We start from the raw sequence: 24,032 nt of genomic DNA on the forward strand, positions 1-24,032 counted from the left end.
CAGAGGCCATCACAGTACAGTACCCCTTGGATATAAAAAATAACACTGCACGGAAGAAGTACAAAAAACAAAACAAAAAACCTCCTCAGGAGACAATCCAGAGACACTATTTTCTGACGGCTACAAAGAGGGGGGACGTAACGGTACAGGACCAAGCGTTGCAGGAGGCTTGGTGCTCACGGAATCAGTCGTCTATTAAAGAAACACTCAAACAGACAACAGAAGCAGGATCTGTCCTATTTCTGTAGATATATATGGATGATTTATAAAGCCAGCCACATTTAACAGTTAAGGCTGATGATTATAGACCTAATTAAACATTTCGGGGTTTCCTCGCCTCACTTTTCTCAGACAACAAGGCTGTTTCTTCGTCTCTGCCGCCTCCTCCTCCTCCTTGTTCCTGATCTCAACATGTTAATTTAGTTTTATGCACATGACAACATGGGGGAAGGTACCAGTTCTATGCTGCCCTGAAGTAGATGTTTCAGAACAACGGACGGCAACCGTATCCAATGTGGGAGAAAGACCATTTCTTATAAAATTATATTCCATTTCTTAGTTTTGCACCATAATTATTTTTTTTTTATACATAATATAACCGTATACAATTTCATTATTAAAAGGTTTAGAGTGATGGACTGTACCATCCCCGTGGCCTCGAACTTTTGGGGTTAACAGCCAAAATCTCCCACTATCCCTTTAAAAGCATGTCTCCAGCAAAACTGTTTAAAAATATTTTTTAGTACCAAACACCCCGCCACTGCTAAAGTAATATAGGGGAAACACTGTTTGGGTTAGTATTGTATAGTAATGGACCTGTAACCCTGGTCCACTAGGAACCTCTGTCTCTTGGTGCTGTAGGTTTAGTATTGTATAGTAACGGACCTTGAAGCTGTAACCCTGGTCCACTAGGAACCTCTGTCTCTTGGTGCTGTAGGCCATCTCCTGGGTATCCTGAGACACCAACGAGTAGAAGTAGGCATTATACTCCTCCGCGACCATACCTGGTGGAGGTGTGTGTGCAGGTGTGTGTGTGTGTGTAGAAAGGGGAAACAGGAAAATATTATCAGTGACAGGTCAACTTCAATCTCACAGTCAAATCAATTATGGCATTTGACCACACAACACATACAAGTGATGGTTACACATACACAGAGACACACACACCTTTCTTGGCACGCAGCACCCTGCCCAGCCTCTGAGCCTCCTGTCTGCGAGAACCTCCATGAGAGGAGATCTGGATCAGAACATTAGCCTCCGGCAGGTCAAAGGACGTGTCCCCCACCTGGGGACAACGGAGACAGACAGACAGACAGACAGACAGACAGACAGACAGACAGACAGACAGACAGACAGACAGACAGACAGACAGACAGACAGACAGACAGACAGACAGACAGACAGACAGACAGACAGACAGACAGACAGACAGACAGACAGACAGACAGACAGACAGACAGACAGACAGACAGACAGACAGACAGACAGACAGACAGACAGACAGACAGACAGACAGACAGACAGACAGACAGACAGACAGACAGACAGACAGACAGACAGACAGACAGACAGACAGACAGACAGACAGACAGACAGACAGACAGACAGACAGACAGACAGACAGACAGACAGACAGACAGACAGACAGACAGACAGACAGACAGACAGACAGACAGACAGACAGACAGACAGACAGACAGACAGACAGACAGACAGACAGACAGACAGACAGACAGACAGACAGACAGACAGACAGACAGACAGACAGACAGACAGACAGACAGACAGACAGACAGACAGACAGACAGACAGACAGACAGACAGACAGACAGACAGACAGACAGACAGACAGACAGACAGACAGACAGACAGACAGACAGACAGACAGACAGACAGACAGACAGACAGACAGACAGACAGACAGACAGACAGACAGACAGACAGACAGACAGACAGACAGACAGACAGACAGACAGACAGACAGACAGACAGACAGACAGACAGACAGACAGACAGACAGACAGACAGACAGAGAGTGAGTGAATACATACAGGTAACTGCCAAAATAATGGAAACAATTTAGTAAATGAGGGATACAAAGTATATTGAAAGCAGGTGCTTCCACACAGGTGTGATTCCTGAGTTAATTAAGCAATTAACTTCAATGGGCTACGTGGGACGCTAGCGTCCACCATTTTATAGATACACTTCTCCTTGATGTAACCACATTGTCCGATTTCAAAAAGGCTTTACAGCGAAGGCAAAACATTAGATTATGTTAGGAGAGTACATAGACCAAAATAATCACACAGCCATCTTCCAAGCAAGGACATGTGTCAATAAAACCCAAAACACAGCTAAATGAAGCACTAACATTTGACGATCTTCATCAGATGACACTCCTAGGACATCATGTTACACAATACATGTATTTTTTGTTCGATAAAGTTCATATTTATATCCAAAAACAGCATTTTACATTGGTGCGTGATGTTCAGAAAATGTATTCCCACCAAAACGTCCGGTGAATGTGCACATCAATTTACAAAAATACTCATCATAAACGTTGACAAAATATATAACAGTTATTTAAAGAATTATAGATACAGTACTCCTTTATGCAACCGCTGTGTCAGATTTTAAAATAGCTTTACGGAGAAAGCACATTTTTCAATATTCTGAGTACATAGCTCAGCCATCACGGCGAGCTATTCAGACACCCGCCAAGTTCGGGGCAACCTAAACTCAGAATTAGTATTAGAAATATTCTCTTACCTTTGCTGATCTTCGTCAGAATGCACTCCAGGACTGCTACTTTCACAAGAAATGTTGTTTTTGTTCGAAAGAATCCATATTTATGCCCAAATACCTCCGTTTTGTTCGTGCGTACAAAGCACTTATCCAAAGGCATAACGCGCGAGTGCGGAACCAGAGACGAAAAGTCAAAATGTTCCATTACCGTACTTAGAAGCATGTCAAACGCTGTTTGAAATCAATCTTTATGGTATTTTTAACGTGAAATTGCAATAATATGCCAACCGGACAATAGCGTATTCATTCAAGGAGAAAAAGAAGGAACGGCGTGCTCGCGCATATCCAATCCCTTTGTTGCCAGGCAGACCACTCAGTAACTGAGCTCCTATACTCTGCCCAGTGACAGGAGAAGGCTCAAACCACTTTCTGAAGGCTGTTGACAGCCAATGGAAGCCTTAGGAAGTGCAACGTCCTTCACAGACACTGTAGTTTCGATAGAGAATCAAAAGAAGAACTACAATTCTCAGACTTTCCACTTCCTGCTTGGATTTTCTCAGGTTTTTGCCTGCCATATGAGTTCTGTTATACTCACAGACACCATTCAAACAGTTTTAGAAACTTCAGAGTGTTTTCTATCCAAATCTACTAATAATATGCATATTCTAGGCCAGAGTAGGAACCTGTTTAAATTGGGTACGTTTTTCATTCGGCCGTGAAAATACTGCCCCCTAGCCCAGACAGGTTAACATCCCATCATGCTTAGGATCATGTATAAAAATGCTGGGCAGGCCATTATTTTGGCTACTTTGGCTTTGCCCCCAAAAGGAGGACAATGATAACCATCGACAGGACACGAGAGGTCACCGAATGGCTGAGATGACCGTTTACGCCACGGCCGTCTCAGTCATCAGATCTCAACCCAATAGAAACACGTCTGGGAGATTCTGGAGCAGCGCCTGAGACGGCGTTTTCCTCCACCGTCAAACAAAACACCACATCATGGAGTTTCTGGAGGAAGAACGATGTCACATCCTTCCAAGAGAGTTCCAGACACTGTGTAGAATCTATAGCAAGGAGCATTGAAGCGGTGCACCCTGGGAAGACACTGTGTAGAATCTATACCAAGGAACATTGAAGTGGTGTACCCTGGGAAGACAGTGTGTAGAATCTATACCAAGGAGCATTGAAGTGGTGCACCCTGGGAAGACACTGTGTAGAATCTATACCAAGGAGCATTGAAGTGGTGCACCCTGGGAAGACACGGTGTAGAATCTATACCAAGGAGCATTGAAGTGGTGCACCCTGGGAAGACGCTGTGTAGAATCTATACCAAGGAGCATTGAAGTGGTGCACCCTGGGAAGACGCTGTGTAGAATCTATACCAAGGAACATTGAAGTGGTGCACCCTGGGAAGACAGTGTGTTTATGTTGGTCGTTAGCTGGACATGGGTACACGAGGGTGCATCTCCCTCTCACATGACGACTAAAGAAGAAGAGAGACCACACTATAAAACACATTCAGCTGGCCTTACCCAGAAATCCTCAGTTATCAGCGTATGACCACAGTGTGAGATGACAGACTGAGCCACTCAACCCGGGGATGGATTCATTATAACTGGAGCAAAATGTTTCACAACCAAATTCACTTAGGTCCCTGCCCGTTTGGAGATGAACACAGCCCAGGTAACCTTGGAGATATTATGTGATGGGGGGGAGGGGTTGGTTACCTTGGAGATATTATGTGATGGGGGGAGGGGTTGGTTACCTTGGAGACACGCGATGGGAGGGGAGGGGTTGGTTACCTTGGAGATATTATGTGATGGGGGGGAGGGGTTGGTTACCTTGGAGATATTATGTGATGGGGGGAGGGGTTGGTTACCTTGGAGACACGCGATGGGGGGAGGGGTTGGTTACCTTGGAGACACGCGATGGGGGGGAGGGGTTGGTTACCTTGGAGACACGCGATGGGGGAGGGGTTGGCTACCTTGGAGACACGCGATGGGGGAGGGGTTGGCTACCTTGGAGACACGCGATGGGGGAGGGGTTGGTTACCTTGGAGACACGCGATGGGGGAGGGGTTGGTTACCTTGGAGACACGTGATGGGGGAGGGGTTGGTTACCTTGGAGACACGTGATGGGGGAGGGGTTGGTTACCTTGGAGACACGTGATGGGGGAGGGGCTGGTTACCTTGGAGACACGTGATGGGGGGTGGTTACCTTGGAGACACGTGATGTGGGGGGAGGAGTTGGTTACCTTGGAGATGAAGATGGTGTTGATCTTGGGGTTGTGTTTAAAGTTCTGCAGGATCTGCATCCTCTCTCCCTGAGAGGTGGGGCCGTAGATATAGGGCCTGAGAGGAGAGACATTATAGATATAGGGGGTACGAGGTAATAACATGGCTATATACACATGGTACCAGTACTGAGGTACGAGGTAATAACATGGCTATATATACACATGGTACCAGTACTGAGGTACGAGGTAATAACCGAGCATTCAGAAAGTATTCAGACCTCTTGACTTTCTCTGTATTTTGGTACATTTTTTCCTTAAATAAAGAAACAAAACATTCCATAGACATGATGATAAAGCAAAAACGTTTTTTTTTTTTTATTCTTCCCCCACCCCCCAAAAAACTGATATCACATTTACATAAGTATTCAGACCCTTTACTCAGTACTTTTGTTGAAGTACCTTTGGCAGCGATTACAGCCTCGAGTCTTCTTGAGTATGACTCTACAAGCCTGGCACACTTGTATTTGGGGAGTTTCTCCCATTCTTCTCTGCAGATCATCTCAAGCTCTGTCAGGTTGGATGGGGAGCGTCGCTGCACAGCTATTTTCAGGTCTCTCCAGAGATGTTCAATCGGGTTCAAGTCCGGTCTCTGGCTGGGCCACTCAAGGACATTCAGAGACTTGTCCCGAAGCCACTCCTGCGTTGTCTTGGCTGTGTGCTCAGGGTCTTTGTCCTGAGGTCCTGAGCACTCAGGAGTTACTCTGTACTTTCCTCCGTTCATCTTTGCCTCGATCCTGACTAGTCTCCCAGTCCCTGCCGCTGAAAAACATCCCCACGGCATAATGCTGCCACCACCATGCTTAACCGTAGGGATGGTGCCAGGCTTCCTCCAGACGTGACGCTTGGCTTTCAGGCCAAAGAGTTCAATCTTGGTTTCATCAGACCAGAGAATCTTGTTTCTCATGGTCTGAGAGTCTTTAGATTTATTTTGGCAAACTCCAAGCGGGTTGTCATGTGCCTTTTACTGAGGAGTGGCTTCCGTCTTGCCACTCTACCATAAAGGCCTGATTGGTGCAGTGCTGCAGAGATGGGAGAATCTTCCATAAGGTCAACCATCTCCACAGAGGAACTCTGGAGCTCTGTCAGAGTGACCACCGGGTTCTTGGTCACCTCCCTGACCAAGGCCCTTCTTCCCCTGATTGCTCAGTTTTGCCAGGTGGCCAGCTCTAGGAAGAGTCTTGGTGGTTCCAAACTTCTTCCATTTAAGAATGATGGAGGCCACTGTGTTTTTGGGGACCTTCAATTCTGCAGACATTTTTTGGTACCCTTCCCCAGATCTGTGCCTCGACACAATCCTGTCTCGGACCTCTACGGACAATTCCTTCAACCTCATGACTTGGTTTTTGTTCTGTCATGAACTGTCAACTGTGGGACCTTATATAGACAGGTGTGTGTCTTTCCAAATCATGTCCAATCAATTGAATTTACCCCAGGTGGATTCCAATCAAGTTGTAGAAACATCTCAAGGATGATCAATGGAAACAGGATGCACCTGAGCTCAATTTCGAGTCTCATAGCAAAGGGTCTGAATACTTATGTAAATAAGGTATTTCTGTCTAAAAACCTGTTTATTGTGATGTCATTATGGGGTATTGTGATGCCATTATGGGGTACTGCGATGTCATTATGGGGTACTGTGATGTCATTATGGGGTACTGCGATGTCATTATGGGGTATTGCGATGTCATTATGGGGTATTGCGATGTCATTATGGGGTATTGCGATGTCAGTATGGAGTATGGTGATGTCATTATGGGGTATTGTGATGTCATTATGGAGTATTGTGATGTCATTATGGAGTATTGTGATGTCATTATGGAGTATTGTGTTTAGATTGATGAGAATTTTTAACGGAACAAAATGTGGAAAAAGGGAAGGGTCTGAATACGTCCAGAATGCACTGCAGGTACGGTCACTGTGGGGATGACGTCGTTGAGCCACTTGTGTGTGTCTCTTTCCACCTACCTGTTGAGGCAGATGGCTGTGTGTGTGTGTGTGTGTGTGTGTGTGTGTGTGTGTCTCTACCTACCTGTTGAGGCAGATGGCTGTGTGTGTGTGTGTGTGTGTGTGTGTGTGTCTCTACCTACCTGTTGAGGCAGATGGCTGTGTGTGTGTGTGTGTGTGTGTGTGTGTGTGTACCTACTTGTTGAGGCGGATAGCGTACTCCTTCAGAGCGAAGACGTTGTCAGCGAACACCATGATCTTGTCGTTGCGTCTCTCGTGGAACTTGATGAGGAACTGACAGGCTCTGAACTTGTTGGGGTTCATGGTGTAGAGGAGGATACGTCTCTTCGTCTTGATGGCCACGTATTCTCGGTAGAACTCTGGAGACATCGGACACCACACCTAGAAGAAGGACCAACACATTTCCGTGGAAGTATGGAAGTAGTAAGTTTTGTTTTTTTCCCCCCTGAGGTCTTGGCTGATTTCTTTAGATTTTTCCCATGTCGTCAAACAAAGAAGGTAGGCCTTGAAGTACATCCACAGGTACACCTCCAATTGACTCAAATGATGTCAATTAGCCTATCAGAAGCTTCTAAAGCCATGACATCATTTTCTGGTCTTTTCCAAGCTTTTTAAAAGGCACAGTCAACTTAGTGTAGGTAAACTTCTAAACCACTGGAATTGTGATACAGTGAGTTATAAGTCTGTAAACAATTGTTGGATAAATGACTTGTGTCATGCACGAAGTAGATGTCCTAACCGACTTGGCAAAACTATAGTTTGTTAATAAGAAATTTGTAGAGTGGTTGAAAAACGAGGTACGGTTTCTTCATTTCTGACGCAGATCGCGCTGCAAGTCCTGCCTCTCCCATCTCCTCATTGGTTAATAGAAGCGGGTACCCACGTGCCATCTGCTCATTGGTTTATAAAAGCAGGTACCCACGTGCCATCTCCTCATTGGTTTATAGAAGCAGGTACCCACGTGCCATCTCCTCATTGGTTTATAGAAGCAGGTACCCACGTGGGTGACTGAAAGACGAACGAGGTCAGTGGCGGTAATGCACCTAATTTATGAAAGTTGCCAATCGCCATATAAAGTCAAAAGAAGAAAAAGCCTGGAAGGAGGAGAGATGACTAGAAATGATTCGGTTGACCGTTTTATGTGTGGATTAATTGTCGGAGTAGAGGACCTTGTGCATTTCAGGTAAAATAACAACTCAATGTTTATATCCCAGGACAAATTAGCTTGCAACAGCAAGCTAGCTAAATAGGTCAAATTACCTAGCAAGTGCAAGCTAGCTAGCTAAATTGCCATAAATGTTTAATGCTTTTCGACCTGTCCCCAAGTTAATATAATTGGTTCAGAGTTTGTTTTGATATTTTAACCTGCTTGTCGTGATCACGTTTGGTGTAGGGGGACAAAATACATTTATGCACGATGGCGCACGCGCGCAGCCGGTTTGGGTTCCGTGTACTAGTGGTAATCACCTGCCTGCCAGTGGCTGTAGTTCAGGGGTGGGCAACTCCAGTCCTCAAGGTCCTGATTGATGTCACACTTGTTCTCCATCGTTAGGAAACACAGCTGATTAATCAAATTGCATTCTAAACTGAAGATCAGGATTAGGTGATTATTGGAGTCAGGTGTGTTAGCTGGGGGACCTGGGGACAAAGCTGTGCCATCAATCAGGCCCTCGGGGACTGGAGTTTCCCACCTTTGCTGTAGTGCTTCCAGACATCCAGCTTTCCTAGACAGAAACTTGACCTTTTGGTTCACTTTGAGACACACTCCAGTCTCCTTGTCCCCTCATGTATCTCCTGATTTTACTGAAACAAAAGGCACGTCTCAACAGGTGGTTTTGGTATGACATGACATGGAACAAGTTGGGGGGGCTGTCCTCTTTTCACCTCTATTGGTCCTCGGAGGAGGTGATGACATCACAGGGCATTATCAGACCTACTCCATGGAGTTTTCACTTGTCTACAAAAACAAAACATTAGTTTTCATTATAACATCAAACTCAGCAACAAAAAAAAAAGAAACGTCCTCTCGCTGTCAACTACGTGGTCTGCCACTGCGAGGACGATCAGCTGTCCGTCCTGTCTCCCTGTAGCGCTGTCTTAGGCGTCTCACAGTACGGGCATTGCAATTCAGTGCCCTGGCCACATCTGCAGTCCAGAACGCCGCAGCCCGTCTGGTGTTCAACCTTCCCAAGTTCTCTCACGTCACCCCGCTCCTCCGCTCTCTCCACTGGCTTCCAGTTGAAGCTCGCATCCGCTACAAGACCATGGTGCTTGCCTACGGAGCTGTGAGGGGAACGGCACCTCCGTACCTTCAGGCTCTGATCAGGCCCTACACCCAAACAAGGGCACTGCGTTCATCCACCTCTGGCCTGCTCGCCTCCCTACCTCTGAGGAAGCACAGTTCCCGCTCAGCCCAGTCAAAACTGTTCGCTGCTCTGGCACCCCAATGCTGGAACAAGCTCCCTCACGACGCCAGGACAGCGGAGTCAATCACCACCTTCCGGAGACACCTGAAACCCCACCTCTTTAAGGAATACCTAGGATAGGATAAAGTAATCCTTCTAACCCCCCCTTAAAATATTTAGATGCACTATTGTAAAGTGGTTGTTCCACTGGATATCATAAGGTGAATGCACCAATTTGTAAGTCGCTCTGGATAAGAGCGTCTGCTAAATGACTTAAATGTAAATGCAGTCCTCATGCCTCCTTGCAGCATGCCTAAGGCATGTTCACGCAGATGAGCAGGGACCCTGGGCATCTTTCTTTTGGTGTTTTTCCAGAGTCAGTAGAAAGGCCTCTTTAGTGTCCTAAGTTCTCATAACGGTGACCTTAATTGCCTACCGTCTGTAAGCTGTTAGTGTCTTAACGATAGTTCCACAGGTGCGTGTTCATTAATTGTTTATCGTTCATTGAACAAGCACGGGAAACAGTGTTTAAACCCTTTACAATGAAGATCTGTGAAGTTATTTAGATTTTTACGAATTATATTTGAAAGACAGGGTCCTGAAAAAGGGACTTTTCTTTTTTTGCTGAGTTTGTTTACCCTTATGTGAGTACATTACTGTTTTCATACTGGGATATTGTTTTTCAACAGGAAACGTTCAAAATAGCTGGAGTGAGTCTTTAAGGTTGTACTCTCTCACCTGATAGGTGACTATCTGACATCCAAGGTAGCTCACAGTGTCCTGGTGCTAACCACTGTGTTGGCTGGAGTTTTACTGGCATCTACTGCCAGGGAAGGAGTTTTACTGGCATCTACTGCCAGGGAAGGAGTTTTACTGGCATCTACTGCCAGGGAAGGAGTTTTACTGGCATCTACTGCCAGGGAAGGAGTTTTACTGGCATCTACTGCCAGGGAAGGAGTTTTACTGGCATCTACTGCCAGGGAAGGAGTTTTACTGGTATCTACTGCCAGGGAAGGAGAGTTGTGACATAGGGCGAGTCGGTCTCTGGCCAATATGCTATAGTGCAAATATGCTGTTGCGCTGTGACATTAAAGCCAGGGGATCCTCCCAGTTTAATCTTGGATCCAAACAGGATTGATTCAGTTTTACCCAGGTGGAGTGACAGCTTATTGTCAGATAACCATTTACTGAGATGAAGAAGCTCTGAACTCAGAGAAGAAGTCCACTGCCGTATGTTCATTGGCTGAGAGAAAAACAGGAACCGTCTGCTTTCAAGTCATTGATGCCCAGAATGGAACCTTGACCCCAGGAAGAGTAGCTGCAGCATGTGCCGTAGATAATGGGAATCCTAATGAAGTAATTAACTAAACTAGACCTGACTTGATCCAAAACCTTACGTCATCCTATCCAGCCCTGGTTTCACCTGATCTTACTTCCCTCTTTTTTTTTATTTTTTAAATCAGTTTTCAAGCATACGTTTACAATTCAACATTTCATCAATTAGGAGGGAAGTAGACTTCAACAACACGTCAGTAACATGAAGCTTTATGTGTAGACTGTCTGCTGGAGCAACAGGTAAAGACTAGAGGTGTTAACCCTGGTGTCCTGGTCCCATTCCCAACCTGGCCCTCATACCATCATGACTACCTAACCACCACCAGCTTCCTATTGGCTTAAGCCCTACTGGGAGGGGACTAGTGTCACTATGGAAACCTTGGTGATGTCTTTATTACGTCCAGTGTGTTGGTTTTTCTAGACGACTGTGTAGTTTTACCGAATGTTATTATTTTCTTCTCGTTACAAAACGTGACGGTTATTAGGGAAGCCTGGAGATTGTTGTAGATGTGACGATATATCAGGTGATACCAGGCCGTGATACTACCATCTGCATTGCTTTCTGTTTGGGGTTTTAGGCTGGGTTTCTGTACAAACACTTTGTGACATCGGCTGACCTAAGAAGGGCTTTATAAATACATTTGATTGATTGATATTTCAACTTCGAGGGATAGCCTAATATTGTCTTACAGTTGTAAATAACACGTCAATAAAGAACCACGAACTGTTTGCAGCCTTTTAACGGACGGATTTGGTACAATATCTCTTAAACAAGGTCCTCTACTCCACCAATGAATCCACACATAAAACGGCCAACCGAATCGTTTCTAGTCATCTCTCCTCTTTCCAGGCTTTTTCTTCTCTTGACTTTATTTGGTGATTGGCAACTTTCATAAATTAGGTGCATTACCGCCACTGACCTCGTTTGTCTTTCAGTCACCCACGTGGGTACCTGCTTCGATTAACCAATGAGGAGATGGGAGAGGCAGGACTTGCAGCGCGATCTGCGTCAGAAATAGAAATGACTTCTATTTCAGCCCTTGGCAACCCAGACGCTCGCTGGCGCGAGCGAGCAGTGTGGGTGCAATAATATAGATTTCTAAATTTATTTTGCAACGCTCGCGCACACGACGCGAGCGGTGTAGTCAGCCTGTTAGCGTGTGCTTTATGGTACAGCAGTTCACAAAAGAATAAGCTTCACACTTCTCCGAAAAATTAAGTCTGGATTATTCTCAACCTCAAGTACAGTAATCCTGATTACTTCAGCCCTCTCTCTCATTTTGATGAACTAACAAGGTTTAAGGTAGAAACACAGAACACTTCCTAGATCACGTTGGGGCTGATCCAAAACGTGGTCTATAGCTCTGTCCCCATCTACCCTTCTAATGTGGTCTATAGCTCTGTCCCCATATACCCTTCTAATGTGGTCTATAGCTCTGTCCCCATATACCCTTCTAATGTGGTCTATAGCTCTGTCCCCATATACCCTTCTAATGTGGTCTATAGCTCTGTCCCCATATACCCTTCTAATGTGGTCTATAGCTCTGTCCCCATCTACCCTTCTAATATACTATATAGCTCTGTCCCCAAATACCCTTCTAATATAGTTTATAGCTCTGTCCCCATATACCCTTCTAATGTGGTCTATAGCTCTGTCCCCATATACCCTTCTGATGTCGTCTGTAGCTCTGTCCCCAAATACCCTTCTAATATGGTCTATAGCTCTGTCCACATCTACCCTTCTAATGTGGTCTATAGCTCTGTCCCCATCTACCCTTCTAATGTGGTCTATAGCTCTGTCCCCATATACCCTTCTAATATGATATATAGCTCTGTCCCCATATACCCTTCTAATGTGGTCTATAGCTCTGTCCCCATCTACCCTTCTAATGTGGTCTATAGCTCTGTCCCCATATACCCTTCTAATGTGGTCTATAGCTCTGTCCCCATATACCCTTTAATGTGGTCTATAGCTCTGTCCCCATATACCCTTTAATGTGGTCTATAGCTCTGTCCCCATCTACCCTTCTAATGTGGTCTATAGCTCTGTCCCCATATACCCTTCTAATATAGTATATAGCTCTGTCCCCATTTACCCTTCTAATGTGGTCTATAGCTCTGTCCCCATCTACCCTTCTAATGTGGTCTATAGCTCTGTCCCCATATACCCTTCTAATGTGGTCTATAGCTCTGTCCCCATATACCCTTCTAATGTGGTCTATAGCTCTGTCCCCATCTACCCTTCTAATGTGGTCTATAGCTCTGTCCCCATATACCCTTCTAATATAGTATATAGCTCTGTCCCCATTTACCCTTCTAATGTGGTCTATAGCTCTGTGCCCATATACCCTTCTAATATAGTATATAGCTCTGTCCCCATATACCCTTCTAATATAGTATATAGCTCTGTCCCCATATACCCTTCTAATGTGGTCTATAGCTCTGTCCACATCTACCCTTCTAATATACTATATAGCTCTGTCCCCATATACCCTTCTAATGTGGTCTATAGCTCTGTCCCCATATACCCTTCTAATATAGTATATAGCTCTGTCCCCATATACCCTTCTAAAATACTATATAGCTCTGTCCCCATATACCCTTCTAATGTGGTCTATAGCTCTGTCCCCATCTACCCTTCTAATATGATATATAGCTCTGTCCCCATATACCCTTCTAATGTGGTCTATAGCTCTGTCCCCATATACCCTTCTAATGTGGTCTATAGCTCTGTCCCCATATACCCTTTAATGTGGTCTATAGCTCTGTCCCCATATACCCTTCTAATGTGGTCTATAGCTCTGTCCCCATATACCCTTCTAATGTGGTCTATAGCTCTGTCCCCATATACCCTTCTAATGTGGTCTATAGCTCTGTCCCCATCTACCCTTCTAAAATACTCTATAGCTCTGTCCCCATATACCCTTCTAATGTGGTCTATAGCTCTGTCCCCATATACCCTTTAATGTGGTCTAGAGCTCTGTCCCCATATACCCTTCTAATGTGGTCTATAGCTCTGTTCCCATATACCCTTCTAATGTGGTCTATAGCTCAGTCCCCATATACCCTTCTAATGTCGTCTGTAGCTCTGTCCCCATATACCCTTCTAATGTGGTCTATAGCTCTGTCCACATCTACCCTTCTAATGTGGTCTATAGCTCTGTCCACATCTACCCTTCTAATGTGGTCTATAGCTCTGTCCCCATCTACCCTTCTAATGTGGTCTATAGCTCTGTCCCCATATACCCTTCTAATATGATATATAGCTCTGTCCCCATATACCCTTCTAATGTGGTCTATAGCTCTGTCCCCATCTACCCTTCTAATGTGGTCTATAGCTCTGTCCCCATATACCCTTCTAATGTGGTCTATAGCTCTGTCCCCATCTACCCTTCTAATGTGGTCTATAGCTCTGTCCCCATATACCCTTCTAATGTTGTCTATAGCTCTGTCCCCATATAACCTTCTAATATACTATACAGCTCTGTCCCCATATACCCTTCTAATGTGGTCTATAGCTCTGTCCCCATATACCCTTCTAATGTGGTCTGTAGCTTTGTCCCCATATACCCTTCTAATATACTATATAGCTCTGTCCCCATCTACCCTTCTAATATGGTATATAGCTCTGTCCCCAAATAACCGTCTGTGGTCTATAGCTCTGTCCCCATATACCCTTCTAATATACTATATAGCTCTGTCCCCATATACCCGTCTAATATATTATATAGCTCTGTCCCCATATACCCGTCTGTGGTCTATAGCTCTGTCCCCATATACCCTTCTAATATACTATATAGCTCTGTCCCCATATACCCTTCTAATATACTATATACACCTCTGTCCCCATCTACCCTTCTAATATGGTATATAGCTCTGCCCCCAAATAACTTTAATGTGGTCTATAGCTCTGTCCCCATATACCCTTCTAATATACCATATAGCTCTGTCCCCATATACCCTTCTAATATACTATATAGCTCTGTCCCCATATACCCTTCTAATATACTATATAGCTCTGTCCCCATATACCCTTCTAATATACTATATAGCTCTGTCCCCATCTACCCTTCTAATATACTATATAGCTCTGTCCCCATATACCCTTCTAATGTCATCTGTCGCTCTGTCCCCATATACCCTTCTAATATGGTCTATAGCTCTGTCCCCATCTACCCTTCTAATGTGGTCTATAGCTCTGTCCACATCTACCCTTCTAATGTGGTCTATAGCTCTGTCCCCATCTAATGTGGTCTATAGCTCTGTCCCCATATACCCTTCTAATGTGGTCTATAGCTCTGTCCCCATCTACCCTTCTAATGTGGTCTATAGCTCTGTCCCCATATACCCTTCTAATGTGGTCTATAGCTCTGTCCCCATATACCCTTCTAATATACTATACAGCTCTGTCCCCATATACCCTTCTAATGTGGTCTATAACTCTGTCCCCATCTACCCTTCTAATATACTATATAGCTCTGTCCCCAAATACCCTTTTAATATAGTTTATAGCTCTGTCCCCATATACCCTTCTAATGTCGTCTGTAGCTCTGTCCCCATATACCCTTCTAATGTGGTCTATAGCTCTGTCCCCATATACCCTTCTAATGTGGTCTATAGCTCTGTCCCCATATACCCTTCTAATGTGGTCTATAGCTCTGTCCCCATCTACCCTTCTAATATAGTATATAGCTCTGTCCCCATATACCCTTCTAATATACTACATAGCTCTGTCCCCATATACCCTTCTAATATACTATATAGCTCTGTCCCCATCTACAATTCTAATATACTATATAGCTCTGTCCCCATCTACCCTTCTAATGTGGTCTATAGCTCTGTCCCCATATACCCTTCTAATGTGGTCTATAGCTCTGTCCCCATATACCCTTCTAATGTGGTCTATAGCTCTGTCGTTATATACCCTTCTAATGTGGTCTATAGCTCTGTCCCCATATACCCTTCTAATGTCGTCTGTAACTCTGTCCCCACATACCCTTCTAATGTGGTCTATAGCTCTGTCCCCATCTACCCTTCTAATATACTATATAGCTCTGTCCCCATATACCCTTCTAATATACTATATAGCTCTGTCCCCATATACCCTTCTAATATACTATATAGCTCTGTCCCCATATACCCTTCTAATATACTATATAGCTCTGTCCCCATATACCCTTCTAATATACTATATAGCTCTGTCCCCATATACCCTTCTAATATACTATATAGCTCTGTCCCCATATACCCTTCTAATATACTATATAGCTCTGTCCCCATATACCCTTCTAATATACTATATAGCTCTGTCCCCCATCTACCCTTCTAATATAGTATATAGCTCTGTCCCCATCTACCCTTCTAATGTGGTCTATAGCTCTGTCCCCATCTACCCTTCTAATATAGTATATAGCTCTGTCCCCATATACCCTTCTGTGGTCTATAGCTCTGTTCTATTGGGCCCTGGCCTAAAGTAGTGCACTATACAGGGAATAGGGTTCTATTGGGCCCTGACCTAAAGTAGTGCACTATACAGGGAATAGGGTTCTATAGGGCCCTGGTCTAAAGTAGTGCACTATATAGGGAATAGGGTGCTATAGGGCCCTGGTCTAAAGTAGTGCACTATATAGGGAATAGGGTCCTATTTGAGACACATCCTAAGTTACTAGTTAAGTAGTTATCCTTACTTCAGTAAGGTCTGTTAGACTAACGTCTGCTAGTCTCTCTAGACAGACTGGTTGCCTAATTGACCAATGTTCCGTCTCACAAGTCTGTTGAAATACAACGGCAGTTTGGCACAGAGAAACTACAGCCCTGCCTTATCCGCTGGTTGCCCAACCCCCCCCCTTGAACTACAGCCCTGCCTTATCCGCTTGTTGCCCAACCCCCCCCTGAACTACAGCCCTGCCTTATCCGCTTGTTGCCCAACCCCCCCCCCCGAACTACAGCCCTGCCTTATCCGCTTTTTGCCCAACCCCCCCCCCCGAACTACAGCCCTGCCTTATCCGCTTGTTGCCCAACCCCCCCCCTGAACTACAGCCCTGCCTTATCCGCTTGTTGCCCAACCCCCCCCCCCGAACTACAGCCCTGCCTTATCCGCTTTTTGCCCAACCCCCCCCCCCCGAACTACAGCCCTGCCTTATCCGCTTGTTGCCCAACCCCCCCCCTGAACTACAGCCCTGCCTTATCCGCTTGTTGCCCAACCCCCCCCCCCGAACTACAGCCCTGCCTTATCCGCTTTTTGCCCAACCCCCCCCCCCGAACTACAGCCCTGCCTTATCCGCTTTTTGCCCAACCCCCCCCCCCGAACTACAGCCCTGCCTTATCCGCTTGTTGCCCAACCCCCCTCCTGAACTACAGCCCTGCCTTATCCGCTTGTTGCCCAACCCCCCCCCCCGAACTACAGCCCTGCCTTATCCGCTTTTTGCCCAACCCCCCCCCCCCTGAACTACAGCCCTGCCTTATCCGCTTGTTGCCCAACCTCCCCCGAACTACAGCCCTGCCTTATCCGCTTGTTGCCCAAACCCCCTCCCCCCCCCCCCAACTACAGCCCTGCCTTATCCGCTTGTTCCCCCCCCCCCCCCCCCACTACAGCCCTGCCTTCTCCACTTGTTGCCCAAACCCCCCCCCCCCCCCCCCCTCAGACACAAAATAGTAGCTAGCAAGATGGAGATCTGGCCAACTCACTGGACTTGTGGTTAGAGTGTCCACCCTGAGCTTGGATGGTTGGGAGTTTGACCCATGGTCGAGTCCTACCGAACACTGTGAAAACGGGACCCAGTGCATCTCTGCTTGACAATTAGCATTAATGAAATAGATTGAGGGTAAGACCCTGCGATAGACTAGTGTCCTGTCCAGGGGGTGTCCTGTACATCAAAGCTGTCTCACTACAGAAACAGGAGACAGACTAGTGTCCTGTCCAGGGGGTGTTCCTGTCCAGGGGGTGTCCTGTCCAGGGGGTGTCCTGTCCAGGGGGTGTCCTGTCCAGGGGGTGGCCTGTACATCAAAGCTGTCTCACTACAGAAACAGGAGCTCCTATGAGACATTCAGAAGCCTAACTCATGCAAGGCTAGCGGCAAGTGGGTAGTTTGTTTCAACTAACTTCACTAAAACCAACGGGAAAAGTTTTGACCTGCAAACTTTGGTTTTGAAAATTGCGACATTTCTCGCATGTCTGCCTGGTGATTAGTGACCTGTTTTCCCGCCTTTTTGAAGATACCAAGAGAGTCCGTCATTATTCGCAGACCCTCGTCACTGCTGCTGCCTCGGGTCTGATGTTTTCCCAGACTAGACCTCGTGAGGTATCCTATTCCATTAGCCAGGTATATTGTGTCGTGCCCATCACCAGGTTTATCCCCATCACAGACTGGTACGGGTGTGGACGACGGACTAACCTCGGCACACTGGACCTTAGCGATGTAGCCGTTGTTTCGGGAGCTCCATCCAGTTAGCCTCGAACAGCTTGGGCCCAATCAGGAAGTTGAGATCAACAATCTTGTCGTCTTCACGGACCAGTGTGGCGGTCAGACCCAGTTTACAGTGGGCCTGGACAATGGTCAGAACCCGACGGAACATCTTGGCTACAGAGAGAGAGAGAGGGAGGGGGGAGCGAGACAACGCAGACAATATTAGACAAATGTCTTGGAAAACATCACAGATTTTCTGGTCTTCTTGCAGTTAAACTCCTAAAGTTGCAAAAATCCTGTCTTCTCATAAAATCGTCTGTAGCGTCCGAACGGTTTGGTCTACCCATTAATATGACCCGTCAGGTATACTCCTTCAGTGGTCTAGGTCACCGTCGTTACGCGCACCCCGCCACCGTCGTTATGCGTCACCGTCGTTACGCGCACCCGCCACCGTCGTTACGCGCCACCGTCGTTACGCGCACCCGCCACCGTCGTTACGCGCACCCCGCCACCGTCGTTACGCGTCACCGTCGTTACGCGCACCCGTCCCCGTCGTTACGCGTCACCGTCGTTACGCGCACCCCGCCACCATTGTTACACGCACCCGCCACCATTGTTACACGCACCCGCCACCGTCTTTACGCGCACCCCGCCACCGTCTTTACGCGTCACCGTCGCTACGCGTCACCGTCGCTACGCGTCACCGTCGCCGTATATAGATATCTAGATATCAGATACAACCATAACCTCTCCTAAACCTAACCCCAACCCCTTAACCTCTGACCACTTACCACAGAGAGATAGTCCAGGGATGGTGTGGTCTAACCCTAACCCCTCCTAACTTAACCATGACCCCATATAGACTCACCAGGGATGGTGTGGTCTAACCCTAACCACTCCTAACTTAACCATGACCCCATATAGACTCACCAGGGATGGTGTGGTCTAACCCTAACCCCTCTTAACCATGACCCCATATAGACTCACCAGGGATGGTGTGTACCTCGTCCAGGATGATGAGACCCCACTCCTGGGACCTCATCCACTCCATCACTCTCTCTGCCTCCCAAGACCTCTTGGTGGTGTGTCCCAACATGCTGTAAGTACTGATGGCCACCGAGCAGCCAATCGGCTTCAAAAAACAAAACAAAATCAAACTTCATTTAAAAAGTGCATTTTAAAAACCGCAACACACTTCAAACTAAAAACAATAACTTGAAATAAATAATTCAAAAGCAATAAAAAGAGATTATTACAAAACACAGTGGCTGTTGAAAGACCGAATTTAAAAAGGGGGATTTGAAAAAGCTCAGTGGTGTTCGCTGTGTCTCTTACCTTGTCCTTGGCGTCTGAGGTTAAAAGCGGCAGATCTGAGAGTCGTCGATGGGTCGACCACATCTTAAACTGAGCCTTCCACTGTTCTACTGATACAGAGCTGTTACCCAGGACCAGGCAGCGCTTACGAACCGTACAGGCTGCTGTTACCCCTACTAGAGACTTCCCCGCACCTGGGGATAGGAGGAGAGATGGGGGGAGTAATGGGGAGGGAGAGGAGGAGAGATGGGGGGAGTAATGGGGAGGGATAGGAGGAGAGATGGGGGAGAGTAATGTGGAGGGAGAGGAGGAGCGATGGGGGTAGGGATAGGAGGAGAGATGGGGGAGTAATGGGGAGGGAGAGGAGGAGCGATGGGGGGAGGGAGAGGGGGAGAGATGGGGGGAGTAATGGGGAGGGATAGGAGGAGAGATGGGGAGAGTAATGGGGAGGGAGAGGAGGAGCGATGGGGGAGGGATAGGAGGAGAGATGGGGGAGTAATGGGGAGGGAGAGGAGGAGCGATGGGGGGAGGGAGAGGGGGAGAGATGGGGGGGAGTAATGGGGAGGGATAGGAGGAGAGATGGGGGGAGGAGAGATGGGGGGGGAGTAATGGGGAGGGATAGGAGGAGAGATGGGGGGAGTAATGGGGAGGGATAGGAGGAGAGATGGGGGAGTAATGGGGAGGGATAGGAGGAGAGATGGGGGGAGAGTAATGGGGAGGGAGAGGAGGAGCGATGGGGGGAGGGATAGGAGGAGAGATGGGGGGAGTAATGGGGAGGGAGAGGAGGAGCGATGGGGGGAGGGAGAGGGGGGAGAGATGGGGAGGGATAGGAGGAGAGATGGGGAGAGTAATGGGGAGGGAGAGGAGGAGCGATGGGGGGAGGGATAGGCGGAGAGATGGGGGAGTAATGGGGAGGGAGAGGAGGAGCGATGGGGGAGTAATGGGGAGGGATAGGAGGAGAGATGGGGAGAGTAATGGGTAGGGATAGGAGGAGCGATGGGGGGGAGGGATAGGAGGAGAGATGGGGGAGTAATGGGGAGGGAGAGGAGGAGCGATGGGTGGAGGGAGAGGGGGAGAGATGGGGGGAGTAATGGGGAGGGATAGGAGGAGAGATGGGGGAGAGTAATGGGGAGGGAGAGGAGGAGCGATGGGGGGAGGGAGAGGGGGAGAGATGGGGGAGTAATGGGGAGGGATAGGAGGAGAGATAGGGGGAGTAATGGGGAGGGATAGGAGGAGAGATGGGGGGAGTAATGGGGAGGGATAGGAGGAGAGATGGGGGAGTAATGGGGAGGGATAGGAGGAGAGTAATGGGGAGGGATAGGGGGAGAGTAATGGGGAGGGAGAGGGGGAGAGATGGGGGAGAGTAATGGGGAGGGAGAGGGGGAGAGATGGGGGGGAGTAATGGGGAGGGATAGGGGGAGAGATGGGGGGAGTAATGGGGAGGGATAGGGGGAGAGATGGGGGGAGTAATAGGGGGAGAGATGGGGGGGAGTAATGGGGAGGGATAGGGGGAGAGATGGGGGGGAGTAATGGCGAGGAGTAATGGGGAGGGAGAGGGGGAGAGATGGGGGGGAGTAATGGGGAGGGAGAGGGGGAGAGATGGGGAAGGATAGGAGGAGAGGGGGGGAAATGAGGAGCGATGGGGGGGAGTAATGGGGAGGGATAGGGGGAGAGATGGAGGAGAGATGGGGAGAGATGGGGGAGAGATGGGACACGGAGGTAAATATATGCATGATTATACATTGAAATAACACCTTCATAAAACCTAATATACCAAACATAAGGAACCCCTTCCTAATAATGAGTTGCACCCTTCCGATCTCCTCCCCTCAACGACACTGATTAAAGAGGATTTAACAAGTGACCTCAATAAGGGATCATAGCTTTCACCTGAATTCACCTGGTCAGTCTGTCATGATGTTTTGTCCACTCAGTGCATAAACTATCCAGCCATATTAAACCCATCACTCAGTGTATAAAATATCCAGCCATATTAAACACCATCACTCAGTGTATAAACTATCCAGCCATATTAAACCCCATCACTCAGTGTATAAACTATCCAGCCATATCAAACCCCATCACTCAGTGTATAAACTATCCAGCCATATTAAACCCATCACTCAGTGTATAAACTATCCAGCCATATTAAACCCATATTAAACCCATCACTCAGTGTATAAACTATCCAGCCATTTTAAACCCATATTAAACCCATCACTCAGTGTATAAACTATCCAGCCATATTAAACCCCATCACTCAGTGTATAAACTATCCAGCCATATTAAACCCCATCACTCAGTGTATAAACTATCCAGCCATATTAAACCCATCACTCAGTGTATAAACTATCCAGCCATATTAAACACATATTAAACCCTATCACTCAGTGTATAAACTATCCAGCCATATTAAACCCCATCACTCAGTGTATAAACTATCCAGCCACATTAAACCCATATTTAACCCCATCACTCACTGTATAAACTATCCAGCCATATTAAACCCATATTAAACCCATCACTCAGTGTATAAACTATCCAGCCATATTAAACCCCATCACTCAGTGTATAAACTATCCAGCCATATTAAACCCCATCACTCAGTGTATAAACTATCCAGCCATATTAAACCCCATCACTCAGTGTATAAACTACCCAGCCATATTAAACCCCATCACTCAGTGTATAAACTATCCAGCCAAATTAAACCCATATTAAACCCCATCACTCAGTGTATAAACTATCCAGCCATATTAAACCCCATCACTCAGTGTATAAACTATCCAGCCATATTAAACCCCATCACTCAGTGTATAAACTATCCAGCCATATTAAACCCCATCACTCAGTGTATAAACTATCCAGCCATATTAAACCCCATCACTCAGTGTATAAACTATCCAGCCATATTAAACCCATATTAAACCCCATCACCCAGTGTATAAACTATCCAGCCATATTAAACCCCATCACTCAGTGTATAAACTATCCAGCCATATTAAACCCATATTAAACCCTATCACTCAGTGTATAAACTATCCAGCCATATTAAACCCCATCACTCAGTGTATAAACTATCCAGCCATATTAAACCCCATCACACAGTGTATAAACTACCCAGCCATATTAAACCCCATCACTCAGTGTATAAACTATCCAGCCAAATTAAACCCATATTAAACCCCATCACTCAGTGTATAAACTATCCAGCCATATTAAACCCATCACTCCGTGTATAAACTATCCAGCCATATTAAACCCATCACTCAGTGTATAAACTATCCAGCCATATTAAAACGTATCTTTCTCATCTCTTGATGAAAACAAGCCACCGTACGATGTTCAGACAACACCTTGTGGTAACAACATATCACATCAGAGTTTCTCTTCCTTCAACAATAGTTTTTTTAATAAAAGATCTTATCTGGTTTTAACTGAAAATACCTGGTCATCGGGGTAAAGGAGCGTAGCTAGATTCAAAACCCTTGAACGTTACAGCAAAGTGTAGATTTCTGCCTAAATAGACAAACCTAAAAGTGTTTATTTATTGATGAGAGGGGCCTTACACAATAACTAGTAATGTTGCATACTCCAAAAAAAGGTTACTATCTCATCTTTCTGGTAGAAATTGTTATACATTACTGAGGTGTAGTCACTTGGAAGGTCACAAGCTCAAGTACATAGTACAAATATTATAAAAAGATATATATTTATTTGTTTTTTTTCTATTCAACAACAAGTGGGGCTAAAAGGGCTTGAAATGACAGAAATGCTTTAAATACAGTAACAACGCTTCAAATACAGTAACAACGCTTCAAATACAGTAACAAAGCTTCAAATACAGTAACAACGCTTCAAATACAGTAACAACGCTTCAAATACAGTAACGCTTCAAATACAGTAACAATTAAATGACTTACTATAAGATAAATATGATCATACTTTGTAACAATACAATATTGGCCCTATTTCTTATAACTGCCGACAGTTTTCTCCTGTAAGTCCATGGAGCAGACAAGAGGCACCACTACAACGTGTCCAGACTCGTTTCAACTTCAGCTGTAAGAACCAAGTGATTTCAGGCCATCTGTGACTAATAGAAATGGAAAATAAGACCACTTTCTATGAAATTATTTAGTATTTTTGTTTAATGTTGAGAACTCAAAATCCGTCTGAGAAGATCACAGTGAGACGAAACTAGTATTGTTGCATCCGGTAGATTCTACCGTTTTATATATACGCTGTTTCACATACACAGGAAATCGTTCAAAATGTTGGGGTCTGAAACCAGACACTTCAAGTCAGCACTGCTGGGAGAATTTGGAGCAGAGAGCTCAGAGATTGGGCTTTTTTGTACTACAAGGTCACATGACCCGACAACGATCAGAGAGCGCTTTTGTACACCAAAATGTCAGTCGGAACCCGGCCCAGAATCCCCAAATAAGGTACTTAACATCTAATTAAAAGCCTAACCTTCCCAAGGCTCTTAGGGTTTTCTAAGAATTCGGAGAGGCATGTTCTGTGAGTTAAGAGGTTTAGAGAAAGCCCACTTGA

The 24,032-nt window shown here is 46.1% G+C and overlaps 1 protein-coding gene across 1 annotated transcript in view; it reads right to left on the minus strand.

The window, feature by feature from the left end:
• Positions 1 to 711: 711 nt before the first annotated feature.
• Positions 712 to 24,032, minus strand: part of LOC106574914 (excision repair cross-complementation group 3) — a 31,802-nt gene continuing 8,481 nt past the window's right edge. Inside the window, 10 exon segments of the mRNA XM_082970872.1 lie at positions 712 to 1,004; positions 1,168 to 1,285; positions 5,009 to 5,105; positions 7,194 to 7,396; positions 18,150 to 18,188; positions 18,190 to 18,335; positions 19,149 to 19,293; positions 19,497 to 19,517; positions 19,520 to 19,546; positions 19,548 to 19,669. Of these exon segments, the coding sequence (XP_082826998.1) occupies positions 727 to 1,004; positions 1,168 to 1,285; positions 5,009 to 5,105; positions 7,194 to 7,396; positions 18,150 to 18,188; positions 18,190 to 18,335; positions 19,149 to 19,293; positions 19,497 to 19,517; positions 19,520 to 19,546; positions 19,548 to 19,669 (1,196 nt within the window). The 3' untranslated portion in view covers positions 712 to 726.

This window comes from Salmo salar, unplaced genomic scaffold, assembly GCF_965601325.2.
Source record: "Salmo salar unplaced genomic scaffold, fSalSal1 ptg000071l, whole genome shotgun sequence".
Taxonomy (NCBI): domain Eukaryota; kingdom Metazoa; phylum Chordata; class Actinopteri; order Salmoniformes; family Salmonidae; genus Salmo; species Salmo salar.